Source organism: Notothenia coriiceps, unplaced genomic scaffold, assembly GCF_000735185.1.
Source record: "Notothenia coriiceps isolate Sejong01 unplaced genomic scaffold, NC01 NC01_scaffold00015801, whole genome shotgun sequence".
In the NCBI taxonomy this organism is placed as follows: domain Eukaryota; kingdom Metazoa; phylum Chordata; class Actinopteri; order Perciformes; family Nototheniidae; genus Notothenia; species Notothenia coriiceps.
Window position 1 is genome coordinate 116,721 of NW_011348502.1, and position 11,675 is coordinate 128,395.

Sequence of the window (11,675 nt, forward strand, 5' to 3'; positions counted from 1 at the left end):
GGCCTACTGCTGTGAAGGAAAGATAGGCCTGAATTACAATGGGCCTTAAAGAGCCTGTGACAAGCCTGCCCCCAACAACTGTTGTGCAATGGAATATGGGCTACGAGTCATTCTCGAAACCGTCCCAGTTTAAAAAAAGAAGGTGCGATACCGTTCCCCGATAAATATCGAATATATTTCCGAACATCGCGGGGAAATTCCCCTTGGACTCATTCTGAAGTTTTGGGGGAAGCAGAAGGCCTGACGTTCAATGCGGGAACGCTTCACTGTGCGGCAAGAGAGCCAAATAACGGACAAAGTGTATGTCATGGCGTAGAAATTGTGAATTACTGAGTTTAGGCACTTTAATAACGTTTAATTAAGTTGACTAGGAGTATATTCATATTTGTCAGTGCTTTTCATGTCAATTCGGCGAACATAACCATAAAATGATCGTAGTAAAGATGATGATTAAATTAGGATAAAAATCGGTAGTGAGAGCTGCTGAAATTTCCCTCCCGTTGGGATGTGATATATAAACCAAAATCGATTATTTTTGTAGTTGTAAAACTCAAGTGGATGAAACTACATTTATAGTGCTTTCATGTCAATTCGGCGAACATATGATACATTAAATGATCGGTGAGGATGATGATTAAAAAATTGTTTGTTTTGAGCAGCCGGTGTCTGCATTTCCTGATGAGAAAACAAACTGATGCTTTTTGTAGTTGTAGTACACCAACATGGATTTAAACGGGTGTTTTTTTTACCACAATGTTGGGGAAATTAATGGATAAAATGCACGGATTATTTATTATTTATTTCCCACTCCGATGCGGGACACTAGGTCCACCGTTTCCCGCAGGCGAGGCCTCGCCCCATTGACAGTTTACGTGGGCTGGGCTGGTGCAGTGGCGGACTGGCCATCGGTACCGGAAGTGGGCCGTCGGATAAGTCACACTGCACATCCCCACACTCCCCGGTTGACAATTTACTAGCCGTACGCTGAAGTGGGCCCGGGTCGAGAGTCCCGCCGGGATGATTTTTTAGTCCCAGTCCACCACTGTGCCCCGTATGGATCGCCCATATTGGAAGCCACCTAGATTCCTAAATTCTAACAGATACAACATAAACCGATCCTTCAAGCCTCCTCATAAGTTCTCAGACACGTTCAAAATTAAACTGTCATCGCTGTCTGAGGCTTGCTGCTGTGTGCGCCCATCGTGCGTTTACATGCAGATGCTGGGATCCCTGAACGGTGCATCCATTTGGCCGGGAACTTGAAGAATCCCCGAGAAGATCCAGAAAAGGTCGACATTGAAGGAAGGCAGATTAAGGTTATTCAAAGTAACAAATATCCAAAATCGGTTCAGTAACGGTTTTCAAGGGACAAGTATTTACTCCAAATTGATGGGTTTGGATGATGGGGACAACTCGTGTCCACAGGCTCTTTAATGGAGACATGTTGAAAGTTTTTGTCACTTCATGGCCTCTACAAGAGACATTTTGTTTAATTTGAAAAATGATGTCCAAGTAGTGTAGGGTTTTGGGAATTCCAGCTCTCCTCCACTCCTAGCTGTGACATCACGCACTCTAGCCTTGACGAGCGGCCGCAATACACACTAATGTTAAAATCCTGAACAAGGCCTCCTTTACCAAGGTCTGGAACAATGTTTAAATATTTCTAAAAGTATGAATCAGATTTAAAAAGTGTGTAACACGAATAATGTCAGAAAGATGTGTAACATGTTTTAAGTTAAGAATGAGGTTTCTGAGTGAAAGTATCAAGGAGCAGTTAGCCGTTGAAGTCGCCATGAGAGACTTTTTCCAAGTCTGAAAAGTTTCTCCATTGGCTTCCCATGTTAAAAATTTGATTGAATTATGGGATATATCTCTGGAAATATGAAAGTTATGAATGAGAAAAGTAAAATCAGCCATTGATTCCCGATCGAGCTGAACGTTTTTTGATGTTTGGATGTTTGAATGGAGTTTCTGCGATGTGGAAGTGTGGGAGAAGAAGAGGAGCAAAATAACCCGGCGGAATAAGAACAAAGAATTTGCGCGTAGAAGAACAAGTAGTTGGAATGCTGTATCAGCATTCCCACTAAATGAGATGTGATAAACAAATGTGATGTACGGAAAAAGAGCCTTCATGAAAATGTTAAATACTATTGTTTTACAAAATCAGTTGGCAAAGACTGATTGCTTTTTCTAAAAATGGAAACAAAAAAAAGAACAAAATAAACTGAGGGAGCTTTTCTCTATTTGGCCTTATTAAAAGATTAAGCCAATACAGAAAAATTCACACCAAATGATGAATCTATTTAAATTCCACAGGAACTAGGTAAATGTCAGCTCAGATCAAACAGTGGAGGAAAGCAAAACCTGTCTTCCTGCAGAGAAATGACCGGTGAGGAGGATAAATGTGTTTACGGCCTAACATTAACGTCTCACTCTTTGATATTTAAACAGCGGGTCTTTGATCGGCAAACACTAACAAGGAGATCTCCTCAAAACATGACAATATGTTTGTGCTTTGCCTCAGCCTGAGGTCTTGTTTCGCTTAATCGCTTTTGCAGAAATCAGATTTTTCTTGTTCTGCCACATGAAAGCAGGCCCTCACCACTGAGCAGAGGCCTGTTGAGGTTGAACTGCTGCGGCAGGTCCTCGATATCTGCGATGCGCTGGTACATGGCTCTGGAGAGGTGGTCAGCGTGGTAAAGGCTGCCAAGGATGATGCTAGAGAAGTAGATAGGCTCTGTGAAGTAGCTCATCAAAGAGCCCTGGATGCCCACCACGTTCCACCTGCAGAGGGAAAACAAACATGTAAGATAATTGGCTGGAAATATGCTGCCCTTCTGGTGATTATGAAGACATTTTATTTAAAAACTCAACACGAGGAAGCGTTGCGAGGAAAACAGAAAGTTAGTTTTGTTCCCCTCTGCTAGCTTGCACTGCTTCATACAGTTGTTATCTGATTGGTCACACGTCAAATGGTCATTCGCAATGGAGGTAAAAGTTGTAAAACATTTGAACTTGAGCGCAGAACTCATCGGCCATTTTGAGTAGTATGCAAAGCCGAGGATAGGGTTTTTGGCCTAATCGGGCGGCAACGCTTTCTCTTTAGAGACACAGCGTCAGTGGGAGCCGTTTCACCATTGATCATGTGATGGCAGGTTCACTTCTAACATTTTGAAAAAGTCAACGAAATACCTTGGTTCCATTCAAACAAATTGAACATCTCACAACATAGCAATCATTTTAAACGATTTGGAAAAAATTTGCATCATAATTCTCCGTATCATTGAAATATACAGTATATTTAATTTATTATGGTGTGATTTTTTAAGAGGATCTGTACCAAACAAAATGTTTTGTTAAGCCTGTAGAATATAATTTGTCTACCGTACTTTCTTTAAATGTTATTATATATAACTTTATGGTCATACTCAGTTATAACTTGCATCTGTTTTTCATTGCATTTTTTTTATTTCATACAAATCATTAGGGACACTTTTTAGTTGATTTGTGCTTCCTCCAATACGATATAGGCTAGTCCATATTGCAATTTAGATCGTATCCTCACATAGCAGACCAATACGCTTCCAATATCAGCAAAAAGAGTTTGATAACATAAACACAATGCATGTGTGAGCTCAAACATCATATTTTCTACCAACGTTTTCTCCATTTTCCTTCTATTAGTTATTAGAAACTCCTTATTGTCGAACCATAAAAATATGCGTCATCATGACTTGTAGAAATTTGTGTAATCAACCAATGAAGTGCCTGGAGACTGGTGACAACATGAAAAGGAGAGAAAGTTTCTTCAGCATTTAAAAAGTTTGGATGTTGAATATAGAAAGAAACACTGTACAGTATAATAGTGTGGTACGTGCACAAATGCACAGCCACACAAGAAAATATATATTAGTACATAACCAGCCAATGCAATCCAGCACACACAATCACCCATAATCCTACAGCTGTGTACACTCCGAGGTATCCAATTTCATTTTCTACAGACTTCTGTGTATTTCTACGCTGTGTCATTAGCCATCTCTCCACAGTCATTTTCCCCTTGACATGCTCCATGAAGCATCACACAGAGAGAGGGAGCAAACAAGAAGTGAGCTACATAGAAATGAAAGACTTATAGGAATACTTCCCCCCCGAAATGATCATTCGTATGTCAATAATTCACCCTGTGTTACCTTGAACTCCTGAAGAACACTTCTCCTATGCCTTCATAGGCACAATGCCTACAGGTATTGATATAGTTTTGCTGTTGGTAAATGCTTCCCCAATTTAAATTCGTCAAGACTTTTCTCTGTTTTTTATTCTTCATTCAGAGAGGCGTGAGAGAAAAACTTAATGGCCTTCAAGCACTCAAGGTCATAGTTTACAAATGATCATTTTGTAGGGCAAGTATTCCTTTAAGGGTAAAGTGAATGTACCTCTTCTTAGTCATACATAGATGGACTATTAAAAAATAAATAAAACAACAGTCAAAAGATTCACTTACAATACACAACTGCAGCTTGGAGAATGTTACTCATAAAGGAATAAATGCATTTATTAGGGACTATTTTAATTAATTTGGTGTATTAGTACACATTAATGGCAATTGGATCATGTATGGGGGATTTATTTTGGCCCAGCACAATAGCGTGACTTAATGTCTTTCTAATATTTTTTAGACAACAAAAAAACTCAAACGCAGGGAAGAACAATCGATATGCAGCTACAGCTAGATGGGTAACACTAGATGTTAGTTCATAAGAATGTAGTATTCAATTTGGGGGTTATTGGGTTTTGGGTATTTGGCAGTTGGTCCATTTAAAGTGGCCCTATTATGCTTTTTGGGGTTTTCCCATTAAATGGTCAGCAAAGGCTAATCCCAAAGTTCCCTTAAGAGGGGGTGTCTCCCCCACACACTCCCCCCCTGCCTGAAACGCATCCATTGGACTCCTTTGTTTACTTCTGGAACATAATAACATCACTATCTAACACTCACGCAACTATTGGCTAGCACTCCAACACATTGTACGTGATATGCTAAGAGACAGGACCTTTCCGGCACCTCTAAGCCGTTGACCAATCACAACCGCGGTGTGTTGGTTTCAGACAGAGGGTGAATAGAGATGCTGCAGCACAGACAGTATGAGAAAAATAAAGACCTTTTTGAACATTAAAGCATGGAGACATGTCACAGTAGAGACACTAAATACAAATATGAACTGGAAAATTGGCCTAATAGGGCCCCTTTAAGAATGAAATAAAACAAATATGATACAAATATTTATACAAACAAATTACAAAGTTAAAGTGAGATCTGTATTTTCCGTCTGTTAAAATTAAGAGAAATAAGCCCTCATCCTGAGGCTGCATTGAAATTCACAAAAACAAGACATTGTGATGATGAGTTGTTGTCACTCTCTATCACTTCAGGCAGACTGAGCGTGTGTGAAATTACCAACATGGACCTGGAACAATGGGAAATATGCAAGCATAAGACCCCAGGCTACTCAGAGATACAATTGCCTCCATAAGCAATATTCTCTGTCTTTATGTGTGTGTGTGTGTGTGTGTGTGTGTGTGTGTGTGTGTGTGTGTGTGTGTGTGTGTGTGTGTGTGTGTGTGTGTGTGTGTGATATTGTGGGAGAAAATGAGGGAGGGCAAAATGAAATCTCGGAATTCATAGCTACGAGCGGTAAAGCACAGTCAAACAGCTTCATAATATTACACACACACACACACACACACACACACACACACACACACACACACACATATTATTGAAAACCCACAGGTCTCTGGTGTTCAAGGTCAATACCTGGACGAAAACTCAATAAAAAGGGGCTTTAGAAGTAATCTTTTCTCCTCGCTCACTCCGGCCTCACAAAGTTCCACTTCAGGAATTCGCTCATGACTACAGGTACTTAACGGAAAAGTTAGATGACTGAATTATGCATAATGCATACTCAAGTTGCATAACTTAGGAAGTCATACATAATTGATCAAAATTCGATTGTCTCCAACAGGTTAATTAGTAGGTGTATTCACATCTTAATATATCTTGCATGAGTATCAGTAAGAGCAGGAAGGGAATTTGTCCTTCCCTCCGTCCTCACTGACCTCGTTCAATGGATCTCTTGTGTGCAGACTCAGAAGCAGGACTGGCGAGGGATCATCAAATTGACAGACAATACAAAGCGACTAAGTGTGATAGTGTGTGTGTGTGTGTGTGTGTGTGTGTGTGTGTGTGTGTGTGTGTGTGTGTGTGTGTGTGTGTGTGTGTGTGTGTCGCTGGTGAGACAAAAGTGGGCCAGGAGCCTTGGGGATAAAGTCATCTACATTGCTACAGCCTGTCTGGAGAATATGAATGTTTTCTCTTTCTCTGCTGTCCATCTACAAATGTGCCCGTCTCCAACCCATGACTGCAGAGCCTTTAGCCAATCGCTGGTCCATTTAATATTTTCGGCAAAAGCCTGATTTAATGAAAAACAATATCCTGCAGAATACATTGATATTTGAGCAATGGCAACAACTGCCTAGGCTGAAAAGAAACCCTAATAAAGGAAGACGGATTGTCAATAACACAGTTAATATCTAGAAGAAGAAGGCGAAACTATTTTCTTTCCAACACTTCACCAATATTGTAGTTAGCGAGAGCCTCAAATCACATGCCTGAAAGTTTGCAAGGAAAATAGGAAAATAATACTTGTATAATAGGACCATATAAGCAAAAAGTGACTGCTGTGTGCACGCAATATGGACTTTTGTGTTTGAGGCTACGGCCAGAGAAACACAGACTATAAGAATTTACCACCAGGTACGGTACATATCTTTCTTAAAAAGGAGAATTCTACTCAAGGAAACTAAAAACAGCAGGCTATGCTGCGGGGGGTTCCTCCACAGTTCACAATTGACATAAAAGGAATTTGTTGCTGCTCCCTGATCATTAAACGTATGTTTTGTCCTACCTTTATCTCCCCCAACTGTGAAACCATTTCTTCTGGAGACAACCTTTCACAATACTCTCTATGTAGAATCTTAATTCTCTAACCAGTCATTGCTGTTTTCTACAATGGAGGTCCCTATTACACTAACCTTTACATAAACACCTCTCACTGCCTTCATCATGACCCAGGAATTTACATCCACTCTCATTTTGTCATCATCCCTTTTAATCTTTCATACAGCCGCTGCATGTTTCGTCCATGGACTCTCCCACAGGCCTTTTTCACAACACACATATTAACTTGTAGTCATAGCAGAAAAAGCACAGGTGTTAATTAACAATGGCTTTGCTGTATTGAAGTGTCACAATAAGTCATGGATGAGCCATCATTCAAAATGAGCAGCAAAAATGTAATTCAGCCATCATTAAGTTCATTATTTACACCTTTATGTTAAACTGTGACAATGTCTTTTGTGAAAAATACCTATTGCATTGATTGCCTCTCCCTCACATCACTTTCATATTTTGTGTCTCCAGCATTATACATGTATCCTCCTGCAGCCCTCTAATCCCAGTTGTATTTCTCCTTATTTCCATCGGTTACCAACTAAAGAGGCTGCTAAATGTCTCATTTCCTTTTCATACATCTACTGAAGTGTCTATATCTTTATGCTTCAAGCATGCCTGCCAAAGAGAACACTTTCATCTTTAATCCATATTTCAAACATAAGGACTTGTGATTGTGTGTGTGTGTGTGTGTGTGTGTGTGTGTGTGTGTGTGTGTGTGTGTGTGTGTGTGTGTGTGTGTGTGTGTGTACCTGAAGTCACTGTAAGGGTGTATGATCCAGGACCCTGCTGATTTCAGTCTCTGCTGCTCCAGTGCCACAGCTTTGTGGGACCCAAACATACGCAGACTGAACTTGTTGACCCCGGGCTGCAGCATGGCTCCAAACTGTCTCTGGATGAAGGTGCTCTGGTTGGAGGTGCTGTAGTCCTCCCCATCCAGGCCCAAGCCAAACGCACCCAGTCCACACTGCCCCATCAAGTCAGGGGTCCCTGCTGCAGTGGTGTTGCACGTGGTAGTGGTGGTGGTCTCTGGGCCGGTGGCCACCACCATCACTCCGGTCCCGGTTGAAGAGGTGGAGGGCAGGGCGGCACGGGAGGCGGCAAAGCCCACTGAGCGAGGAGGAGGATGGGCTGAGGAGGAAGAGGGCGGGGGAGGAAGGGGCACCGGGGTGGTTGGGGTGCCAGCTGTGCGGAAGGAAAGTCCGTCCCTGTTGGAGGAGCTCATGATGGAGAGGCGACGAGCGCGTCCACCTGAGGAAGCGCTGTCCCCCCCGAAGCAGCCCCTCTCCCCCTCCAGGGAGGCCTGGGACAGCCTGTACCCCGGGGAGGGCAGGCTGCCCTTACTGCGCCGCTTCGAGTCCCCTCTGGTACGCCTGGGGAGGCTGTCACACCCTGAACCCCCGCCACTACTGGGAGTACCCACACCTCCAGACACCCCATCCATCCTCACGCAGGGAGGAGGGGGAGCAGGATGAGGGAAAGGGGGGAAGAAAACTTGTAACCCTCAAAAAACGAGTCTTTATTTCAGTCGACTTATCTATATTATACTATTACATAAGTGAGAATGTCAATTTCAACGTAAATTGAAGAAGCTAAAGACACGTTATCTCTTTGTCTCCAGTCATTCTCCTGGAGCCGGCTACTCACACCTCCAACCTCTCTCTCTCTCCACCGATGTGCCCATGCTTACCTCAGTGCCCTTGGAAATAGCCCCATTCAGACAAATCACCCTGCTAGTGTGACGCCGGCAGCTTTACTTTCCTCCTTTTTAAAAGAGTCTCCTATATGTCCTTACAGATGTTTCTGTATCATGCTTCCTTCCTCGTCCTTGAAACGTTTCTCACCCCGAGGCCCTCCCCCTTCTCTCCACAGCCGCCCTTAACGCTCCACAGCCGGTCATTTTGGCACCGGATTCCCGGTCTTTTGTTGATAATGGAGCTCGCCTCTCATTGGTCGTCGGTGCCCTGCTGTTAAGCCTATTTGTCCAGGCTGCTCACCCAAATTGTCTATTTTTAACAAATCATTATGCTGTAGATGACTTGGGCGGTGAGGTGGCAAAGTGGGAAACATTCATCCACGGGTGAACGACAAGGGCACTTGATCCTCTTCCAGCAGGGATGGGTTGTTAATGGACATAAGGGACGCACGTAATAGGCGCACATAGCGCTCATACTAGGCGCACTGATTCATACTGACATGCACAGCAGAAACACGCACACAGAAAACCAGACCGACAGGGAAACACAAAATGACCGAAACAAGTCAAATGACTCCAAATCTTGCCCATGGTTTCACAGAATCCAAGCCACGTTGTCATTTTCAGTATCCGAGTGGAAAAATACTCATTGTGATGGGAGGCGCGCCGAAATGTTGCCCGTCAGACAGCAAGAGGAGAGTACCGGCTTTACAAGAAAGCTTTATTTAAAACTGACTAAATTAACCTGCTCAGGTGTTCAAAGTCTGACACCCGAAATGTCCTGTTCTCTCATCGGCTGCCAGCTTCACTTCTGTCGAGTTTCAATGACATTGTGCCCAGACGTCGCTGTCCTTCCTCTCTGAATGACACCGGCGACAGATACAAAGGCTCAATATTTAAATAGCTGCTCCAAGGTAAAACGGGCTACTTTGCTGGATTCAAAAGCCTCATTAAAAAAAATAAAACTACTTGTTGAGCCTTTCAGGTGGCTGCTCCTTCGTGAGCTGCTCAGAGAGAATCCAGTTTGAAGCTGAAATTCGCTCCTCGCTCAGCCCTCAGAGGTCGAGCTGGCGCGTCCTCAGAGGCGCACATCGCATGTAAATGACATATTAAATAAATAAATGTGCATATGAAAGGTCTGGATCTAATCGGCCTGTTGCCATGGCATCCGCATCCCCATCATCCGTCCCCCAAGGCAGCGTGCCCGGCCGGTACCAGACGCACGAATCCCTCGCAGGTAAAGCACGCACGTCATCGTCTCGCTCACCAATAAAGCGAGGGAGCGCGAGAGCGATGATGAAACTTTATTGAAACCTCGGAAAAAGAACAATCTTTTTTAAGAATGGAAATAACAAATGGAAGAGAAGATAAAATGCAATTGGATTAAATAATGAAAACAATATAAATGTCAAGTCCAAACTGATTAAACTAATCTCTTTAAAAGGCTTCTTCCAATGCAATAAATTATAATTTTCCTATCAAATCTATATAATAGCATAAGGAATTCAAATGCCAGACAAGTTGTATGTAAACACACAAAGGAACAAAACCTTTTGAGAGATAAGGTGAACAAATCAGTCATGGAGAGTAGCAAGAAAAAACATTTTTTTAAGGTATTTGTTGTGCTTTACCTGATTATTTGTATTTTAAATTAGGCTTCTATTTATTAGACTTCACTAAATTTTGAGGCAAATACTGTTGACCTTACTTCACAACATCTATCTGACAGCTGAACTTTGCAAACTGGAATTAAATATAAAAAATACATTCACTTGTGACACATTTGTTGAGATTACTTCATTTAAATGTTGACAAATTAGTTAAAAATACCATAAGCTCAACTATAAAGCGTTAAAATTGCAGCCAACAAATTCCTTTTTTTAAGATAAATTATCAATCAACCAACCTCCCAGATAATTGCACTATGCATATGCATGTGGATGTTACGGATATGTAGGAGGATTTGAGCATACTAGAGCTGGAAAGCAAAGAAGGAGGAAGCTTGACAAAGGCATGGATGTCACATAAAGGCTCATCATACATGAGTAGGCCTTTTTCGCAGGAACAGAAATAATTAGTTTACAGGAGAACAGGAAGATGTCGGCATCTGGGTCATCTCTTGGACAAAAGACTGCAGTCCAATACTCGTCATCTCTGCATCTCCCCGCCTGGCTCATAATGGGCAAAATAATTGTGCCGTCACAGAGATAAGCTTAGGACTATGGACTGGAATGAAATACTTATCTACAAATTCTATAAGGCTACCAATAATGATACGCTTCAACAATGGCAGGCGAAGAGACAATGTTCACATTCAATTCAATATTACTCCAACAAATAGCAGAGATGAAAAGAATAATACGGCTCAATTAGTTAAGCTTAAGACTCTATGAAAGAGATGAACAGCGTGTTAAACTTAATGATTCAAGTTTTATTTGGAGGGAGTCATTGCTTTAAGACACGTTAAACACAAATTCAACATTCATGAGACCAGTGTTTACCTAACATAACCCTGAGTTTAAATAGCAACAATGCTGCTGCTTTAATGCTTTTGTTAAGCTACAACTCCCAGTGGTTATTGTTGAATTTAGAAAAAAATGGTGTTTTCTAGGTTCTTATCATGTTTATATGTCTGCATGTCAGTCAGATTTAGAGTCATGTAAAGTTGGGTTGTTATGGGACGTTGACTGCTCTCATAATGTTGGTGTGACCGGACCCCGGGATCCAGCCGGTCACTACGATCACCATGTCGCCCGACTTGAAGAATCCTCTTGCTTTCCCTGAAGAGGTGCATAGAAATAGATAGAGAAGGGTGTGTGAGTAAGAAGGTTTCATAGCTAATAGGCAGGATAGAATGGTGGCATATAGACAAACAGCTCACACACACACACACACACACACACACACACACACACACACACACACACACACACACACACACACACACACACACACACACACACACACACA

At 42.1% G+C, this 11,675-nt stretch overlaps 1 protein-coding gene across 1 annotated transcript in view; it reads right to left on the minus strand.

The window, feature by feature from the left end:
- Nucleotides 1-9,444, minus strand: part of LOC104949241 (potassium/sodium hyperpolarization-activated cyclic nucleotide-gated channel 4-like) — a 21,914-nt gene extending 12,470 nt beyond the window's left edge. The window contains exons 1-2 of the mRNA XM_010775562.1: nucleotides 7,762-9,444; nucleotides 2,603-2,784 (exon numbers count right to left, since the gene is read on the minus strand). Of these exons, the coding sequence (XP_010773864.1) occupies nucleotides 2,603-2,784; nucleotides 7,762-8,453 (874 nt within the window). The 5' untranslated portion in view covers nucleotides 8,454-9,444. The remainder of the gene's footprint in view (nucleotides 1-2,602; nucleotides 2,785-7,761) is intronic.
- Nucleotides 9,445-11,675: the final 2,231 nt, after the last annotated feature.